Below are 20,245 nucleotides of genomic sequence, written 5' to 3'. Positions count from 1 at the left end.
ATGGGAGGGGTCCAGCAGCCTTGGGTTTGGCAGTTGGGAGATGAGAAGAGCAAGGGCCTCGGGGTCAGGCGGTGATGGGGCAGGTGGCAGGAGCTGCACCGGGTAGGGGTGGGTATGCACCCAAGCACATTCTCTGGGCCTTAGCCAGGAAGAAGCATGGCCAGAACTGGGGGGGGCAGCTGGCCCAAGTCAGCGCCCAGAGTGTGGGCACGCCGAGTGTGTTGAGGGTATGGTTTTGTCTCAGACATCAGTCCTGCCCTTTGTCATGCGGACTGCTGGAAATTAGTGTTGCGTTTGGTTTTTTTTTTAAGATTTTATTCATTTATTAGAGAAAGAGTGAGAAAGCATGAGCAGGGGCGAGGGGCAGAGGGAGAGGCAGACTCCCTGCTGAGCAGGGAGCCTGATACCAGGACCCCGGGATCTGAGCCTGAAGGTAGACGCTCAACCGACTGAGCCACTCAGGTGCCCTGGAAGTTAAGTGCTGTGGGCAGGGTGACGGTAACTCCTACTGAGCCTGAGGGGAGGGTATTGTTTGTGGGATGGTGCGGCATTCAGCTGTGGACCCATTGTACAGGGGTGTATGTCGTGGAGCTGTACGTCTTCGTGGAGAGCGGTACCTTGTCGGAGCAGTTCCCGTCAAGTCTGTTACCCTTGACTTTGTGCAGGGTGGTGGTGCCCCCTAGTGGTCAGAGGGGGCAACACCCGGCCGTGCTTCATTCGTTCTTGCATTCAACAACCCATTTATTTAGAACAGGGTTTCTCAATCTTGACACCGTGGGCAGAACAGTTCTTGGTCGTGGGGAGTTGTCCTGCGCATCACAGAAAGTTTAAAAGCATCCCCGGACTCTATCCCCTGGATGCCAGTGGCACCCCCCCAGTTTTGGAAACTAAAGTGGTTCTAGAATTATCACCAAATGCCCCTGGGGGAGTGATTCTGCTCCTGGGGAGAACTACTGACTTAGACCATTGAAGTGCCGGGCTCGCTGAGCTCACTAGGTGGTAGGAGCACAGAGGGGGTTGGGACAGACAGGATCCCTGCTCCTCAGGGAGCTGCAGTCCCTCCAGGCAGATAGACAGGCCCAAGGAGACAAATGCATGCAACAGTGATGAAGTGTGGCAAGTACCACGGAGGAAACAAAGTCAGGGTTGCTGCATGGTTGACAGGGCGGTGGCAGAGGTGGGACTGTCAGGGAAGGCCTCCCGGAAGCGGTGACATTTGGGCAGGGTGAGGAGCCAGGCCTGGGAAGGCAGGGGAGGAAAGTTCTCGTGGAGGGAATCAGCAAGTGCAAAAGGCCTAAGACAGGAAGGTGCCAGGCGTGAGCGGCTGCTGCATCATGGATAAGGAGGGGGGGTGTCCAAGAATGACTCCCTGCTAAATGGGGAGCCCTGGGGGGGCAGGAGGGAGCGCTAGTAGGCGCAAAGAGGTCCAATCACCAAGGAGGTGTTGCTCACTTCTGTCCCACAATGCTGGCACCAAAGAAGGTGGCTGGTACTTTGTGTGGGTAGGCAAATGTTGGAGCCCGCTGGGCTTGCTGGAGCTGCGAGGGTTTGGGCCAGTTGGTCAAGGGGCCAGGACCCAGCTGGGGACTGTTCTGCCACCACCACCCTGATGAGTCTTCTTAGCCCAGAGATCCCTGGTCTGGGCGGAGCTGTGAGTGTACCCCAGGGAGGGCCTGGGCTGGACCAGCATGGAGGCGTGGGCACCCCACTGGGCCTGCCCGGGGCCTGACATCTTTGTCCTCTCCCCAGCGCTGGCAAGACCTCAATGTGATCAGCAGCCTGCTTAAGTCGTTCTTCCGAAAGCTGCCGGAGCCTCTTTTCACCGATGGTGAGTAGCAGGTGGCAGTGGAGGGTGGGAGGAGGAGGAACCCTGTCTGTGCTGCACTCCGATCACTTTTTAAATTGGGTTTGTTGGTTTTACTCTTGGGGGTTTTGTTTTAATGCAAAAGAAACACGTGCTTGTCACAGACTTGGTATAGATACAAGTAACGCAAACGTCCCCGTCCCCAGAGGTTATCCGAGCACTATCTGAGCATTGGCTGCGTGCCAAGCACTGCTCCCTCCAACGGCTCCATGAGGCAGGTGCCGTGATCTCCCCTGTACAGATGAGGAAACAAAGATGAAGTGATTTGCCCAGGGTCACACAGGTTGTAAGCATCAGAGCCAGCGTTCAGCCCCAGGCATCTGGCTCCAGAGCCCAGCTCTCGACCGTTTGCTGAGCTGCTTATTAACGGCCTGTCGGTCCGTCGTGTTTCCTCCCAGACCCTTTGACACGCATGACAGAGACATACATGCAGATACAGGGTTTGGAGTTGGGCGAGTTCACTGGTTCGCTGCCAAATACTGAACATCTGGCTCTCAAGGGGAAAAACCCTTGATTCTTAGCGTTTTCCAGTCTCCATGGTACAGATCTTTCCACCGTGGCTTATTTTAAGTTACTGATAGGCCGCCAGCAGCGGGGCGTGGAGAGGAAATCAACACTCCGGCCCTCAGGAGCCGGTGTGAGCGGGCTCCAGCACACCACTGGTGGGGTTGTCCTTAACAAAAGGAGGCTTGTAATTTTGAGATTCGTTCGTGTCTGTACAAAGACCTCTACCTCATTCTTCTTTTAAATCAACCACATAGTAGTTCATAGTCTGAATAGACTATAATTTGCCTAATCACTCCCCTATGGGTGGATATTTAGGCTGTGTTCAAATTTTTGCTCTTTCCAAAATGGTTGCAACGACTTTCCTTAAATGTGTCCCTGCACGCCTGGATCGGTGTCCTTGAGGTAATTCCTAGACGTAGAATTTCAAGGTTAAAGTCCCGGTCGGCATTTTTGAAAGCCAATGTCAAGTTGCCCTCTGAGAAGAAGGCCCTACCTCACACTCTTGCCAACAGCATAGGAGAGAATTTGCTTCCGCACACCCCCATCAACCCTGGATGTTATCACTATTTTACATTTTTGTTAATTGGAAGAGAAGTGTCATTGCATGACTGTTTTCATTTTTGTTTCTTTCATTACTAGGAAAATGAACTATCTTTTCATGAGCTTGTTGGCCTTTTCTGTTTCCAGTCGTCTCCTGTTCAGACTGTGTGCCCATTTTCCTATTGGGTTGTCTTTTTTTGTATTGATTCGTAGGACACAAGCTCTGTATATTATAGGTTTTAATCCTTTGTTAGTTTTTGTAGATGTTTGCTCCTGGTCTGCCATTTGCCTACTAACTTTGCCTTGTAAGGAATCGGAAACAATTATTTTAAGTGTAGTCAAAGCTGTTGGTCTTAAACGGATTCTGCATCTCACATTTAGGAAGGCCTCACGATTGTGAAGATATTTTTTTGTTTTTCCCAATATTTTAATGACTTTTACTTTTGGCTCTTGTAATGCAATTAAATTTGTTTGCATACTATGTGAGCTGGAAATGAATTTTTGTTCCTCCAACAAGATAGCTAATTGTCCCAGGGACGTGTATTAACACCTCCATCCTTCCCCACTGATTTGAAATACTGCCTTTGTCACATAGTAAACATCCACGTGGCCTGTTCCCCTCCTTTCTTTTCCTTATCGTTGGTCAGCTTTCTCCTTGAGTCCCACACTGCTTTGGTGGTGCTGTTTTTAGTACGTTTCAGTATCTGATAGGACACGTCCCCCCTCGTCATTCTTCCTTCACAAAATATCCTCAGCTATCCTTATGCATTTATTCATCAGATGAATTTTTGAATAAGCTTACCAAGTTCCCTTGGGCTTCTTCTAAAAGGAGTTGAGGGCATCTTGACCCAGGCGGGGTGGGCATCTGGAGGCTGAAAGGCCCCTCCCTCCTTCTGGATAACTTCTTTTCTGATCTTGTGGTGTCCTTGTCCCGGAGCCTGGGGCAAGGACCCGTCTTCCAGTATCAACAGGCAGCTCAGGCCCAACTGGAGCAGCCTGGGCCCCCTCAGCTTGGAAGCAACCCACCCTGGGAGTGGGAAAAGGGACCGCCTGCCGCCTCTCTAAAGAGTCTTCACTGTGTTCTAGACAAATATAATGACTTCATCGAGGCCAATCGCATTGAAGACTCCAGGGAGCGGATGAAGACGCTGCGGAAGCTGGTAAGGAGGCGGAGACACCCTTCAGCTGGGAGAGCACCACTGCCCTGGGAGGCCTGGAGTCCAGTGCCACCAGTTCCTTCTGTGACCTTGGAGAGGCCCTTCTCCCCTCTGGGCCTCAGTTGCTCCATCTATCCAACAGGGCTGGTTAGAGGGTGGTTTCCAGACCCCCGAGATATGGCAGTGGGACCCCCTGTGGGGCGTGGGGGGGAGGTGGGGAGGCCATCACAGCCCCATGCCCCTTCTTGTTCCCACCCAGATCCGGGATCTCCCAGGACACTACTATGAAACACTCAAATTCCTCGTGGGCCATCTGAAGACCATTGCTGACCACTCGGAGAAAAACAAGGTAGGGGGACGCTGGCGTGGAGTGTGGGGGAAGGAAGCATGTAGGGTCCTCTCAGCATATTCTAAGCTCCCCCAGGTCAGATAATCCCAAGGCCCTCTAGGCACACTCTCCTCAAAAGTCATTCTGTCCCCACCCCACCCCTCTGGCTTCTCCCCTGGAGAGCCGTCTCCTCAGTTTCTGAGGGTCTCCCAGCGGCAGAGAGCCACAGTCCCGCTGTGTCTGATGGAAGTCTATCCTCGGATCTAGCTCGAATCCCTTGCATTGCATTTTTCTTTTCTTTTGTAAATCTTTAAGTAATCTCTACACCCAACGTGGGGCTCGAGCTCACAACCCCAAAATCAAGAGTCACAGGCTCTACAGACTGAGCCAGCCGGGCACCCCACGTTGCATTTTTCTAACCAAACTTCTCGATCTTCTGGTCCTGCAGCAGGGAAAATGAATGGAGCTATAGGAATTCTCCCAGTTTTAAAATACCTTTAGAACCTCCCGCAGGTCCCTATTCTGGGATCTCTCACTGCTAGCACAGTACAGGTGAACAGGTTGGGCACTGCCATAGGCTGCCAGGCCTGGGGCTGAGTAAGGCTGAAATCTGGCCTGTGCTCTACTTACCGGGTATCTCCATGCCCAGCAAGGAGGTGTCTGTCCCCTAAGCCAGACACAGCTTAGGATGTGGTTGGGTAGGGCCTAAGGGGCCCACAGTGAGGGAGGCCTGGGGAATGGAGGTCAGAGCTCAGGGGGTGTGAACGCGGACCTGCTGTCCTCCCCTGCCCAGATGGAGCCCAGGAACCTGGCCCTGGTCTTCGGGCCGACGTTGGTGAGGACGTCTGAGGACAACATGGCGGACATGGTGACCCACATGCCGGACCGCTATAAGATCGTGGAGACGCTGATCCAGCACGTAAGCTGTCCCACCGGGCTGTGGCATGTTCCCCCGCCATCTCGCTCCTGCGCGCCGGGGGGGGGGGATGTGCTCAGGGAAGGAGGAGGCAGTTTAAGCAAATGCTCCTGGGCTGGTGAATGCCCTTCAGAAGCGATGGGCTTCATTTCTGGACCAAACAGGAATGGATCCTAGAATCCCTGTCTTCTAGGATGTTTCGTCCCCAGCAGGAGAATCAGGAAGCTCCTGAGCTTCCAAGATACGTGTGAGGGTCAGAGGATGGAGAAGTTCAGGGAGGATGCTGCTGGGTTGGAGAGCCGCGGGGTGAATGCAGGGGCGCCTTCAGAAGGTGGCCCCCAGGAGAAGTATCCTGGCAGAAACAGGCAGACAGGTGTAGGGGGTAGGGGCAGAACTCTGCCTTGCCGGACCCACTGAGGCTTCAGGGAGCAAATGGTGATGCCCAGGGGAGAGGAGGTGGGTGGGCGGATCACGGGCAGAGCAAGGGCTGAGGCAGGATCGTGCACTTGGGCTCCGCATGCCTTGGGCTGGTTTCCTCCCTTCTCATGGCTGCCTGGAGGCACCACCAGCCCAGAGTCTCTAAGGATACTGGTTATTGTCCATGACGGGACGAGAACGCAGAGCAGCCAGCAGAGGGCGCAGGAGGCCTTGGTCCTCTGGAGCCAAACCCAGGACAGCACCGCCCCCTTCTGGGGTCCTCAGGGATGTTTTTATAAATCCTAGATTCTCCCTTTCCAAATCTTCCTATGGCCTGTAGATGGAACAGACCCCCTCCTGCCAGGAGAAATAAGACCGGCAGCTCGCCAGGGGAACGGGGTCCTGGCCTCTGCAATGTCCCAGATGCTTTAGGGAGGGGAAACCAGGTCATGCTACTTCCATCTTAGAGATGAGGAAACTGGTGCTCAGAGAGGCAAAGCGACTTGCTCAAAATCCCACAGCTACTAAGTGACAGGATTGTAAGCCAGCTTCGTCTGACGAAAGTTTATGTTTTCCTCTGTCCCTGCTGGGAGGGAAGACTTCTGGGTCCGTCTTAGAACTGACTTGGCTGGCCGGGGACAGTGAAGTGAGGCAGTGGGGTGGACTTTGGTCATGCTGACCGGCCCTGTCTGCTTATCTCCTTCCTTTACTGGGTGGTCAGGGCTCTGAGCCTCAGGAGGAAACATCAAAGCCTGTACTCGTGCAAACAGTGGGACCACCAGCCCGGGGGCCCAGTCCAGAGCTGTGAGGGAAGCCAGGGCCGCGGGGCAGTGTCAGGGATCCTGGTGAGGCCTTAGTCTGGGGCAGCTTATCTCCCTTGGGAAAGTTCATCTCCCCAACCCAACAGGTAGCCCCCGTGAGTGGGTGCTTGGGGGGGGGGCGGTGCGGAAGAGAGGGAAGCTTTCCCCATGGCTCCTAGAGAAGCCCCCAGAAGCCCGAGGCCTGTGGTCAGCTGGGGTGTTAGGAATAGTATCCTTTGGAGAAGGGAGGCCCAAAGTGTGTCCCCTCACCCTCCCCTAGGCTCCCAAGAGGGAGTCTCCAGCCAATGGCAGCCCCTCCTTTGGGCAGGGTGGCGGGAGGAACAGATCTGTCTCCTTCACAGGAATATTCGCAGCATCCAGCCTAATGCGTGGCACAGAGCGAACCCTCAGGGATTGTTGAGTGAGTGAATGCATGAATGAATGAATGAGTTGCTTTTGAAGTTCTACCCGTCTGGGCTTTCCCACTCAGAGATTCATTCCTGGGCACTCATGGAGCTGGAGACGCTCCACTCTCTGCCTCCGTGGCACTCGAACATGATCAGCCTGGACAGTTGTCAAGGGAATGAGCTACCCCCCCTGCAGTCCCCTGGAGCCCACTCACCCACATTTGCCAGTGTCTCTGTGGTCCAGAGTCAGCGTAGTCAAGAGCCCAGGTCGGGTAGGACTTTGGCCGAGAGCACCCCAACTCTGGCTCTGAGCCTGTGGCCAGTCAGTGGATAGTTGAAGGTCGTGGGTGACATGACCTCCTGCTGGACTAAGAGCCGCAGCCGTCACCTGGCCTCCCTGCCGGGGGCTCCGGTCTCCTGTGGAACTCCTAGACAGCAGACCTGGAAGGGGCCCTAGGGCACTGAGACCCATCCTTGCACGGGGCAGAGGGCGGAAACGGGTGTGGAGAGAGGCAGCGACCTGCCCAGGGTCCCACAGCACAATCGTGGCACGGAGGGGGTGTGCAGACCCAGGTGGTCAGCCTCCCAGTGGCAAGTCACCAGCCAGCTCATGGCCATGTCCACTAAGCCACCTGAAGCCCAAACGAAGACCGCATTAAGGCATTTGTTCCTCGATTCGCCTGGCAAACGTGGTGATTCCTACTCGCTGCCCACTGAGAGTTCTCCACCTTGGCACTAGTGACCTTTGGGGCCGGCCAGTTCTTCGTGGGGGGCTGTCCTGTGCTTTGGAGGATGGTTAGCGACATCTCTGGCTAGATGCCAGGAGCACCCCTCCGCTTGCAACAAATGAAAATGTCTGCAGACTTTGCCAAATGCCCACCGGGGGCAGGGGGCGAACTCACGCTGGCTCAGAAGCCCAGGGCCAGGGGGTGAGCGTGGAGCCAGCCTGCCGAGTTCACCGCCGCCTCTGCTCCTCATGTGCCGTGTGGCCTTGGCAAGTGACTGAGTCTCTCGTCACCAGAGCAGAGAGAACAGCAATGCATACCTCGCTAAGTAGTCTTGAGGCTCCCGTGATTGACAGCTGTAAAGCCACCTTGCAGCGAGGACGTGTTCTGTGAGCTCGCGATTGCCGTGGCTGACCTCACGGGCGTTACTCCACGCCAGAGGCCGGTGCACCTGCTGGGACACGGAGGGGAAGGGAAGCCAGGCCCTGCTCCGAAGGAGCACTGCCCAGGGAAGACGTCACTCCACTTTTTGGGCTACGGCCAGGGAGGCCCGTGGAAGGACCTGACCCTGCCCCAGGTGTAGGGCTGGGACTGTAGTCAGGGGCTTCTTGAAGTGTCTTCAGAGGCCTCCAGGAATTCAGCCAGGCAGAGACAGGAGAAAGCATTGCAGGCAGAGGGAGCTGTATGTGTACCAGCTAGCGTGCATTCTTCCAGAGAACTCTGGGCTCCCTGGAAGCTTCCTTTACGCTTCTGGGTTCCCACAGCACTTTCGGGCACCCTCAAACCGAGTTAAAGCCTGGCTTCTCAGGGCGCCCTCTACTCAGCCTGTCTCTGGGGACTACACCTTTTCGTTATTACAGCTGACATCTATTATACACCAACAGTGTGCTGTACTGAGTGCTTTACATACAGTATTTCGCTATTTTTTAAGAATTTGAATGGAGGGGGCGGTGCCTGGGTGGCTCAGTCGGTTAAGCTTCTGCCTTCGGCTCAGGTCATGTGGGATCGAGCCTAGGGTCGGACTCCCTGCTCAGCGGGAAGCCTGCTTCTCCCTCTCCCTCTCCACACTGGGTGTGGAACCTGCTTGACGTTCTCTCCCTCCCTCTCCTTCTGCCCCACCCCTCTCCTGCTCACACGAGTGCACTCTATCTCTCTCAAAAAACACTTATTTTTAATGGAGTTATAACTGACATGTAACATCATATTAGTTTCAGGTGTACAACATAATGATTTGGTATTTGCATATATGGTGAAATGGTCAGCACTGTAAGTCTAGTTACCACCCGTCACCACGCATACTTACAATCGTTTTTCTTGTGATGAGAATTTTTCTTAAGATTTATTTATTTATTTATTTTAGAGAAAGTGAGAGAGAGCGGGGCGGTGGGGGGGGGAGGCCACAGGGAGAGAGAATCTCCAGCAGACTCCCCGCTGAGTGCAGAGCCTGACATGGGGCTCGATCCCAGGACACCGAGGTCATGACCTGAGCAGAAATCAAGAGTCAGATGCTTCACAGACTAAGCCATCCAGGTGCCCGTTGTGATGAGAATTTTTAAGATTTATTCTTAGTACCTTCCAAATAGACACTATAGGATTATTAACTATCGTCATCGTGCTCTACACGACGTCCCCGTGACTTGTTCCTTTTCCAATTGGAAGTTTGTACCTTTTGACCCCCTTCACCCCCTTGGTCCTCCCCCCACTTCTGGCAACCACCAGCCTGTTCTCTACCTACGAGCTCGGGTTTTGTCAGTGTGTTTGTCTGAGATTCCACATATAAGTGAGAGCGTACGGCCTCTGTCTTTCTCGGTCTGACTTATTTTATTTAGCGTCGTGCCCTCGAGGTCCACCCGCGTGGTCACAAATGGCAAGATTTCCTTCTTTCTATGGCTGAGGGAGGAGTATTCTGTTTTCTGTATGTGCCACATCTTCTCTATCCCTTACTCCACCAATAGACACTCAGGTCGCTTCCACGGCCTGGCTGTCGTCAATAACGTGCGGCAATGAGCGTCAGGGTGCGGGTGTCTTTTTGTGTTGGTGTGAGGTTTTTTGGTTTGTTTCTTCAGATAAATACCCAGAATTGGAATCGCGGCATCCTAGGGTAGCTCTATTTTTAACTTTTTGAGGAACCTCCACACCGGTTTCCGTAGCGGCTGCACCATTGTGCATTCGCACCAGCAGCGTGGGAGGGGTCCCTTTTCCCCCACATCCTCACCAACACTTGGTAGTTCTAGTCTTTTTTACTACTAGCCATACGGGATTTCATTCTTACCACAATTCTAGAAGCAGATACTCCTGTTATGCCCATTTTACGCAAATAGACTCAGAGGTCATTTACCTGAGGTGAACTTGAGCCCAAAACGACCGAATCTAGATCTTGCATTTTTTTTTTAAGATTGTATTTCCTTATTTGAGAGAGATGGAGAGAGTGCGTGCGTGAGCACGCGTGGGCACAAGTTGGGGGAGGGGCAGGGGGAGAGAGAGAAGCAGACTCCCTGCTGAGCGGGGAGCCAGACGTGGGGCTCGATCCCAGGACCTGAGCCGAAGGCAGATGCTTCACTGACTGAGCCACCCAGGCGCCCCTAGATCTTGCATTATTTCTTATCCTCTCTTCTCTTTCTTGTTTCTCTTCTATGCCATTTATTTGGGTCAATAACATGCCCGATTGTGCTGAATAATAACTGAGGTTCATGGCACACGGTCATAATCAACCTGCAAGTCTCCTCGTTCCCCCTTCGTGCCTACCCACTCTGCCCCCCCAACGACGCACTCTAAGAGGTTAATATGTGTCCTTCCAAACCACCTTCACTCTGCTTATTTTGTTTTACTTATTTTTAAACAAACAGTATTTTATTTTATTAAGTAATCTCTACGCCTAATGTGGGGCTTAAACTCACGACCCCAAGATCAAGAGTTGCAGTCTACCAACTGAGCCAGCCAGGCGCCCCGAGTAGTCTGCATGTCTTAATTTTCAATCAGTGAGCTTAGCTCATTTTGCTTGACTCTAATTTCTGTACCATTAGGGCTTATCTCTGCAATCATAAATGTCATTTTCTGTTTACCCCATTTTCATGTTATTTCTCTTCGGTCTGTCCTACCTTGCTTTGGATGAATTGATTTTTATTTTCCTGATGTGAAAATTACACAATTTATAAAGCCCCTACTGCGTTTAATCATACGATTGTAACAGCCCGTACTTACGTTTGATTTTCACTGACAATTTCGCAAGCTCATCACTGTCCATTGTCTTCCTTCCACCACATCTAAAAGCCAAGTACCTGGGTGTACTCTCGCCCGTCACTGGTTTCTCCCTCTGCGTTCGAAATCGACGGCGTCATGGAGATACAGTGTGTGTGTGTGTGTGTGTGTGTGTGTGTGTGTGTGTGTGTACCCTTGCTTGGATCGACAGTGGACTTTTCCACGCTACTATCCATCCTTACTTCTCCGAGCTTGTTGCTCCAACCTGGAGCCATTTCCTTATGTGCTCATGGACACAATGAAGAGAGTCTTTGTGCAGTAAGTTTTTTGATGTCTTAGAACAGCTGTAGTTCACGCTCACAGTGAGAGTTTAGCAGGGTATAAAAGTCTAGGTTCCAAATTCTTGCCCTGTATTGCATCCAGCAATACAGTGAAAATATTATCTTCTTCTGTCTGCTGCTGCCGAAAGCTCTAGTTACAGCTGATATTTGCTCATCTGCAAGCAATCTGTAAAAGTTTTTCAGAAAACTTTTAGGGTTTTATCTTCAAGGTTCTCAAATTTCACAAAATATATTCAAGAGTGGGATTTTTACTTTATTTTCTGTCCTCTTTGGCATTTATGTGAAAACCCTTGCCTGCCTGCCCCCTCAGGGAACCTCCTAACACTTTCCTCCAGGCACTTCTCTTTCCTGGCCAGGGGAGGGGGTGCCGCCCGAGGGCAGTGTGGTGCCCTGGGCTGGGAAGGGGTACAAGGTCTGGCAGCACCGGCGGGCCTTCTCCTTGCAGTGGCCCCAGCCGGCACTAGATGGCGCTGCTGCCCCCGCTTCTGGCCCGCCGGTGGGAGCGAGCCACAGTGATGTGCCCTGTACAGAGTCTAGTGACAAACCGGCCTAGAAGCTCTCCCTGAGCCAGCCCTCCATCAATCCTCAGCCCCCTCCCAGCCCAGGCTGCATTTCCCTCCCACACTGGGGTCTAGCCTCTTCTCTCCCCAAGGGTTTCTCATAGTCTGTGGAGTTGGGTCCTGGGATTCATCGACCTCCCTTGGGCACTTCTAGTAACCAGGCGAGAATGGGGGTTATGGAAAAGAGGGGGGACCCTCACCTCTTGATGCCCCCTCCTGCCCCGCTCCATCTGGCATCTGAGTGGGGTCCTCTGGACTGTGCAGGGTGGGAGCCCGTGTCTCCGTCTTCCCTCAGCCCCTTCCCACACTGAGTTCACCACTTCCTTTTGTCTCCTCTGCAGTCAGACTGGTTCTTCAGCGATGACGAGGACAAGGGAGAGAGAGTAAGTGATGCGGAGGGTCTGGTCTGAGGTGGGCCTTCATCCCAGGCTGGGGGCCGGGAGGGGGCAGGCAGCAAGACTCAAGCAGGGAAAGGTCCCTGCCCTTGGGGCTTCCCAGTCTGATGGAGGAAACATAGACCCTCTCCTCAGAAGCCTCTAATCTAATGGGAGACAGAATCCTTGCCTTCGTGAGCCCCCGATCTGAGGGGGGAGATAAGCCTTACCCTAAGGAAACTGAGTCCAATAGCAAAGGTAGACCCCACGTTCTCTTTTTATGTGGAGGCCACAGGTCTTAGGAAGGTCCAGTCTGATGGGGGAGACACAGCTCCTGCCTTCAGCTGAGGGAGCAGCCCCAGCCTTTGGGGGTTCAAGGTGCTGGAGAAGGCACAAAACAGTCTAATGGGGGGTATGTAGGAGCTGCCCTCGAGAGTGCCTGACAGATGAGACAGACAGCCGCTGCCCTGGTGAGCCCCAGTCTGATGGAGGAGTCGTAGGCCCTGCCTCCACGTTACCCCAGTTTGCGGGATGCACAGTCCAGCCATGGGGGGGCATGCTGGCTGACCCTCCCCCTGTTTGCAGACCCCCGTGGATGACAAGGAGCCTCAGTCGGTGCCCAACATTGAGTACCTCCTGCCTAACATTGGCAGGACCGTGCCCCCTGGTGACCCAGGTTCCGGTGAGCACGGGGGCTTGGGAAAGGGTGGGGGCGGGGTGGGGTCTGCATTCCCAAGGGTCCCAGATTCCCAGCCAGATGCCCAGCTTCCCTGCTCTGCCCCAGCCCCCCACCACGGACACTGGGCTGTGGCAGGGCCTTCTCCGCTCTGGGGAGGTCTGGCTTGCCTGTGCGCCTGCCTCCTTGTCTGCTCAGCGGCCCCCGGGGCTGAGTGGGGGCTTTGTTCCCCCTCCTTCACTGGTTTCCTTCCTGAACTTTTAATTTCTCATGGGCTGTGTCCTTCTGGGCATGTTCCTCTTTTTAATTTTTCTTCCTTTTCTCCTTGCACCCCTCCACCCTCCTCTCTCTTCTCCCTGTGCTCTCCTCCCGCCCCTGGACCCTGCCCCTCTCTCCTCTCCTTCCCCTCCTCCAGCGGACCTGTTGGAGATTTAAAGGGTACAGTGTGGCATTGCGGCCTCGGTCACTAACAGTGGCGGGTGATTATAAGAATTCTGGGCAGGCCCGAGGGGCAGGCAGAAAGGTCCCGGGCTGTGAGCACGTCACTGTGACATAGCAGCTCCCCACGCTTGTTAACAACTTACCCCCACCCTAACGCTCCCACCTGAAAGCCCCTTCTCAGGAGGAATGAGGCCTTTGCTGGAGGCAGATCCTCTCGCCTTGCCAGGAGGTCTGCGTACCGCAAGTTGCCCCCCAACAATCCCCAGACTCTGGCCCTTTCTCTGTGCCGAGCCCGGCCGCTTCGGCTTGTCCAGACAGGGGGAGGCTTGGCGCGAAGGGGGACCCAGCCTGCCTAGACATGGGTGACGGCACCCCCAGAAGCCCCTTTATAGCGGCAGCTCGTGCCTCAGTTGCCCCCGAGGGCTGGCTCTTCCTGCATCTGAAACCAGGGCCCCTGGTCGCTCAGCCCCTAAGTCCTGTGTCTGGGCGTAGACCGTCGTAGCGGAGTAGTGCAGAGCAGTCCCTGCTTGGCCCAAGGCACTAACCTGTCCCGCCCCATGGGTGAGCCCGCCTTAGTATTTTGACTGCTCCTGTCTCTGACAGAGGCATTCCACAGCTCCGCTAGTTCCCAGGGGCAGGCTGAGGAGGGAGCCAGAGGACAAGGTGGGTGGGGGTGGCAGAGAGGAGCCCCCCGTTTCTTCTAATCACCTGCTGCCGCACCCCTGCCCCGTGTGTCTCCCTGTGTGGTCGGCCATCCGCTCTTCTCACTGTGTGCAGGGGAGGGCCGGGCGGGGAGGACTCGCTTGCTTGCCAGAGAGCCTGGGTTAACCATGCCTGCCCACGGCCCCATCAGACCCCGCGAGGTCCTTAGATCAGCCGGGAGAAGACCCTGCCCGGGTGGGTTTCTGGTTCCTTCTCCACCCCAGTGATATTAAGGGAGTGGGACCCAAGTCCCACGGGTGTAATGGTTTTACTCTTCTTTGTAACTCTGGTACTAAACAGGGCCCTTGCCCCATCAGGGCGGGCTGACCTGGAGTCTGGGGCCGGAACCTAGCAAGGCCCTAATCGCCAGCTCACTCGGCCTCCTGCGCCCCGCCCAGCTGCTGTCTGCCCCGGGACTGTGTCCTACACAGGGTCCGTCTTCCTCCTCCCGTCCTGGAGTTGGCATGGGGTGGAGGTAGACGTAGGCCCCCACCTGTCCATGCGTTGTGTGGTCTCCATTCCTCCGGAGCATCTGTGACTTGCTGTGTTTCATTGTGGTTTCTGTGGACTGCATCCGATAGCGGCTTTTTCTCTCCAGTGCTTCAGAGTAACAGGGACAGGAGGGGAGGGGAGAGGAACTAGGCCCAAAGAAAAGCCCCCCCCACACACACACACACACTTGCCCTTGACCCTGGCAAACGAGGGTCTAGGGACTGGCAGCCTGATGTCACTTCCTGTCTCCAATTGACGACTGACATCGTCAGCCGCTCCTTCCCTCTCCCGCAGGAAATGACATCAGAAGCCCATCCCGCTTCCAGGACCTGGGGAGCTCAGGTGTCTGAACTCCCTGGTTTCTGAAGCCTCCAGGGAGAGGGAATCGTGTTCACAAGAGAGCCTCCCCCTGCCCCAATTTAACCTCCCTTTTTTTTCTCGCTCCCCCCGACAGATTCCACCACCTGCAGTTCAGCCAAGTCCAAGGTGAGTGCCAGAGCCACTCTGAAGGCTCTATCCCTGTCCAGCCCAGCCTGCTCTTTGCTCTTCGGTCAGGGGATTTGGGAGAAGTGCCCACGGCCCCTGAGGAAGGTTGCTGGTCACTGGGAAGGCAGGCAGGAGGTGCCGTGTGTACGAGGTCAGCAGAGAAGCTACTCACCTCGGCAGTGCTGTGTGAGGCGTCTGTTGGAAGAGAAGGGTCTGGCTGGGGAGTTAGGTGGCCGGGGGGGCGTGCCCAGTGGTCAGAAGCACGCACAGTCCTGGGTCTGAGTCCCGCCTCCACCGCTCAGTAGCTTCGGGACATCGGGCAAGTTGCTTAACCTCTTTGCGACCCCAGCTTCCTCATCTGTGAATGAGGCCTAATACTTATCCCCATTTATGGGACTATGGGAACCAACAGATATGCCTGCTGTAATAACTATGCTTTTTGGAGAGCCCAAAACAAGCAGAAGGGGGGAAATAATAAAGACAAGAGCATCAATCAATGAAACGGAAAACAATTAAGAAAATCAGTGAAAGCGAAGCGGGTTCTCTGCACCAGCTCTCCCAGCCAGCCAGCCCTGCCTGCTCCAGAGGCCGCCCTCTGAGACAGAGCCCATTAAGCAGGCACGGCTGCCCCGCTGTTAGATTAGAGCCAAGGGGGTTGTCTTAGTCAGCTCGGGCTGCCGTAACAAGATGCCACCAACTGGCTGGCTTAAAGTAAGACCTCTATTTCGTCACAGTCTTGAGGCTAGATGTCCAAGATCAAGGTGTCGGCATGGTCAGTGTCTGCTGAGAGCTCTCTTCCTGTCTTGTAGACGGCCGCCTTCCTGCTGCGTCCCCTAGAGCAGAGAGGGAGCAGTAGCCCCAGCTCTCCGCTGTCTCCTTGTATAAGTGCGCTAATGCCGCCATAAGGGCAGGACTTCATCAGCTCCCGAAGGCCCCATGTCCAAATACATTGGGGATTAGAGCTGGCTTCGGCAGGTGGATTTGGGCAGGGGTCCGCAATTCTGTCCGTAGTAGTGGGTGAAATCACTAAGCATTGGTGATCGAACTGGACTCATTTCAGTCTGGGTCTCTAAGCACTGGCCAGCTCCTGAGCCCAGTGTGCCTGACACCAAGCAGGTCCTCGTTATGTATCAGAAGAATTTACCTGGGGGGTGCCTGGGGGGCCCAGTCCGTTAAGCATCCAACTCTTGATTTCGGCTCGGGTCGTGATCTCAGGGTCGTGAGATTGAGCTGCATGGCAGGCTCTGTGCTGGGCGTGGAGCCTGCTTGGGATTCTCTCTCCCTCTGCCTCTCCCCTCCCTACTCGCATGCTCTCTCTGTCTCAAACAAGAAAGAAAGAAAAGGAAGGAAGGAAGGAAGGAAGGAAGGAAGGAAGGAAGGAAAAGAAAGAGAGAGAAAGAAAGAAAGAAAGAAAAAAGAAAAGAAAAGAAAATGTACTGGACAGAAAAAAAGAAGGCTGCTTTAGTCTGGGACAAGAGGTCCCTACAGCCCCCCTATAGAACCTCTGTGGGGTGGGGAGCTCACCCCATCAAGACTGCTGAGGCAGGGAGCAAGTTCATTATAGTGACCTGAACCCAGCTCCATGTAACTTCCGCCCATTGCTGCTGCTAGCCTCCTGGCTTCCATGGCCTCCCCTTGACCCTTCTATGCATGTACTGACCTCTGTGTTCCTGGAAGGGATCATCATGACCTCACTGCTTCTGTAACTAGCAGGGGGGAGAGGGTAATTTGATCAGATGGTCCTAGTGGCCTCCCAAGTCTCTCCGAGAGCATTGTCAGAAGAGAAAGTGGCACTGGCCACCTTATGGCTCAGGGCAATCACAGCAGAGCCAACATATTGCACAACTCCAGGGATCGCCTTCGGGAGCCAGGAGTCACGTGCCCTTGCATCCTGACTCCCTGACATGTGTCGGCTTTCTCCGAACTAGCTGATGGGAGAGAGAGTACGTAGGTTGCGGGGGCCACACCAGGGATCTCTGGGTCTCCATTCAGTATTACCCTGTGGCTGAAACTGGAGGTGGCCAGTGAGGAGGGGTCACAGGGCAGGCCATTCCAGCCCAGCAGGGGGAGCAGTTTCAGCCTCTGCTTCCACAGGGCTTCCTGTGTCGAGGGGACTGCGTTCACCCATTTGCCCATTCACTTAACATTTTATTGAGCACCTGTTATGTGCCAGGCACGGCGCAGGGAGTCATGGGTGCAAACACAAGTAAGCCACAGACCTTGCTCTCAAGGAACTCGGAGCTGGATGCCGGTGATGTGGAAACAGACCTATCCTAATGGGAGAAGAGCAGGCGCAGCTGTGTTTTCAAAGGGCGAGGCGAGGACTGAGAGGTGGCCGCACGGAGGCTGCCATGTTTGAGCAGGGCCTAGCAGGAGGACTTCGAATTCATCCAGCTCATGGGGTGGACTGGGGAGCGGTGGCTAAGGGCTGCCAGGGTTAAAATGTGAGTGAGTCTGGCAGGTGGGCATCGCCCGAGTGAAGGCTTTGTTGCGGCTGGCTTTGGGGTTGGGGTAGGGAGGGCCGTAGGCTGGGAAAGTTGGGACCAGATTGCGAAGGGCCCTGTGTCTGGGCTTCATCCCGGTGGGGGTGGAGGGGTCCTGCAGAGTCTGGAGGTGATCAGATTCCCACCTCTTCTTAGAAGGGCTGATGGCTCTAGAGGAGGAGGAACTGGGCTAAGGCAAGCGTGGAGGCGGGGAGTGCTATCAGGAGAGGGCAGAAAGGCCAGGAAAGGCAGAGTCAGGGTCTGAAAACAGGATGGTGAGGGTGGACTGGCTTTGGGAGTCACTTCAGGAGAATTGAGAAGAAGCCGGGCGGGGTGGGGGGGGAGGCAGAGAATTACCTTCAGGTGGGGACATGAACGCAGGTGGTTTGGGGCAGGGGCTAGGAAGCATAGGGCCCTGGCAGATAGTTTCAGGTGCCTGCGGACACCTTGCTTGAGACAGACTCCCCGTTGGAAGAAGAGCTCTGGAGTTCAAGGGGTAGTTTGGTGTTGGCCGGTGACGGGCAGTGTGGGCTCTGCTGGGGCATCACCGAAGGCGAGGACCAGAAAACCCCCCACAGGGCTTAGCAGTGAGAACGTGCCAGGAAGTTGGCCAGCATGAGGCTGGAAGCAAATTCGATCCAAACCATCAGACTGTAAAGCGTCTTGTGGCCACTTCTGGCCGCAGAGCTGGCGGCTGGATTGATGTGGGGTGCGGATTGTGAGTGGCGCTCTGGTCCATTGGCTGAAACGCGCCAGCCGGTGGGCTGCAGTGGGAAAGGGAAATGAACTTGGGCCGATTGCCCTGGAGAGGCCCACATACAGAGTAGGTGGAGAGGCAGGTTTCCCAAGGGGGAGTGAGTGGAGATGGAGGGAGTAGAAGACGTGGTCGGAGGGAGGTTCCCACCAGGGTCTGGTGATTATCACCCGGGACAGTCTGTGAAATGGGTTCAAACTGTCAAGTGTATTCCCTGTTGAGAGACTATTACCACCAGAGCTGTGTCTAAAAGGATTTCTGCAGCGCTGGGCATGGGGAATGGAGTGGAAGGTGGGCGGGGGTGAGGGACCGGCCCCCGGCTCACAGGAAAGAGCCCCGAAGGTCTGGATTGAGGCCAGAGCGGTGCCCAGCGGGTGCCCAGCGGGGCTGCGGGGTCGGCCGGCTCCCGGGTGGGTAGTGACGCGGGGCCGGGCCTCCGTGGCGGCTGGGGGGCCGCGGTGCGGGGGCGCCTCCTGCATTCTGGCCTGTCTCCGCGCAGGGCTCGTGGGCCCCCAAGAAGGAGCCGTACGCCCGGGAGATGCTGGCGATCTCCTTCATCTCGGCGGTCAACCGCAAGCGGAAGAAGCGGCGGGAGGCGCGGGGGCTGGGCAGCAGCACCGACGACGACTCGGAGCAGGAGGCGCACAAGCCCGAGGCGGGGGCGCCGGCGCCGGGGGCGCGGGACCAGCCGGAGGGGCCGCTGCCGGCCGCCGCCGCTGCTGCCCCGCCCGCCGCCCAGCCCGGGCGCGTCAGCCTCGGCGGCGCGGGCGGCGGTCCGCATGGACACGCGTCCATCGCTCGGGCTACTCCACCCTGCGTCCACCATGGACATGCGTGTGCTCGGGCGCCGGCGGCGCGGCCGGGCGCGGCGTTTAGGCTGACGCAACGAGCGCCGAGCTGAGCCATGTGGGAGACAGACACGGAGACGGCGCTGGGCCTCGAGGGCCGTTCGCGCCAGGCCGTCTCCTTCGCTTCGACACCGCCTCATGCCCCTGCGACACTCTGGCGCGCTCGTCGCTCTGGCCCGCAGCCGCCCGGACGCCAGGGCGCGGGCGCGGGCGGCAGGCGGTGGCGCGCCGCTTGAGGCCGGCTCGGCCTCGTCAGCAGCCAGGAGTATGCGCCCGCGGCGCGCGGCCGTGGCGGCGCTGGGCTCGCGGCCGTCGCATCCCGAGGCCCTGCGGCTGCGCCTCCCGCGGCCCGCCCGGCGAGCATGCTGGCCGTGCGGCTGCGGCGGCCGCTGTCACCCGAGACGCGGCGGCGCCGGAGCAGCTGGCGGCGCCACACGGTGGTGGTGCAGAGCCCGCTGACCGACCTCAACTTCAACGAGTGGAAGGAGCTGGGCGGCGGCGGCCCCCCGGAGCCCGCGGGCCCTCGGGCGCACAGCGACAACAAGGACTCGGGCCTCAGCAGCCTGGAGTCCACCAAGGCGCGGGCCCCGTCGTCCGCGGCCTCGCTGCCGCCCGGGGACCCGGGGGCCCTGCAGAGCCAGCCCCCGCGCCGCTCGGCCGCCTCGCGCCTCCATCAGTGTCTGTGACCAGCGAGCAGCCCCCGTGCCCCCCCCCCCGCGCCGGCCCCCCTCCCCCAGGCTTCTCTGCCTCGCTCCCCCTCGCCTCTTGCCCTCCGGTGCGTCTGGCGCTGCAGGCCGCGTCTCTAGATTGTGTGCGGGGACTGGTAGGAGGTGGGCAGGCGAGAAGGCCCCGTGGGAGGAGGAGTGGGAGGGAGGGGACCCCGGAGGTAAGAGGAGGGGGAAACGAGAGGGGATAGGCTGCTGGGGGCTCTGGGACAGAGTGGGCCTTTCTGGGCCCTTCTGTGTCTGCACTTAGAGACCCTTGTTAGCCATGGGGTATGGCTAGGGAACCCCAAGTCTCAGACCAAGGGAAAGAAAGACACAGGGTGATGCTGGCTGGCTCTTCTTTCCTCTGCCCCTCGCTAAGGGCAAGGAGGGGTATGTATGTCGGAGGAGAGCAGATGAGGGGGTGTCCACGGGGTAGGGGGACCGGTGTGCCAGTGTGCTAGTCACTGTCAGAAGGTGTTTCAGTAGCAACTTCGGCCACTCCTGCCCCCTTCATCCCTCCCC

General features: G+C 56.4%; 1 protein-coding gene across 1 annotated transcript in view; it reads left to right on the top strand.

Annotated features, from left to right (window-relative positions):
- The window catches only part of ARHGAP23 (Rho GTPase activating protein 23), a 47,032-nt gene extending 27,322 nt beyond the window's left edge, over positions 1 to 19,710 (top strand). Inside the window, 11 exon segments of the mRNA XM_040639818.1 lie at positions 1,750 to 1,828; positions 3,998 to 4,071; positions 4,328 to 4,417; positions 5,190 to 5,315; positions 12,102 to 12,143; positions 12,720 to 12,816; positions 14,900 to 14,931; positions 18,668 to 18,932; positions 18,935 to 19,182; positions 19,185 to 19,370; positions 19,373 to 19,710. Of these exon segments, the coding sequence (XP_040495752.1) occupies positions 1,750 to 1,828; positions 3,998 to 4,071; positions 4,328 to 4,417; positions 5,190 to 5,315; positions 12,102 to 12,143; positions 12,720 to 12,816; positions 14,900 to 14,931; positions 18,668 to 18,932; positions 18,935 to 19,182; positions 19,185 to 19,370; positions 19,373 to 19,702 (1,569 nt within the window). The 3' untranslated portion in view covers positions 19,703 to 19,710.
- Positions 19,711 to 20,245: the final 535 nt, after the last annotated feature.

The sequence above is a fragment of the Ursus maritimus genome, unplaced genomic scaffold (assembly GCF_017311325.1).
Source record: "Ursus maritimus isolate PB19 unplaced genomic scaffold, ASM1731132v1 scaffold_24, whole genome shotgun sequence".
In the NCBI taxonomy this organism is placed as follows: domain Eukaryota; kingdom Metazoa; phylum Chordata; class Mammalia; order Carnivora; family Ursidae; genus Ursus; species Ursus maritimus.
This window is presented reverse-complemented; position numbering and strand designations above follow the sequence as displayed.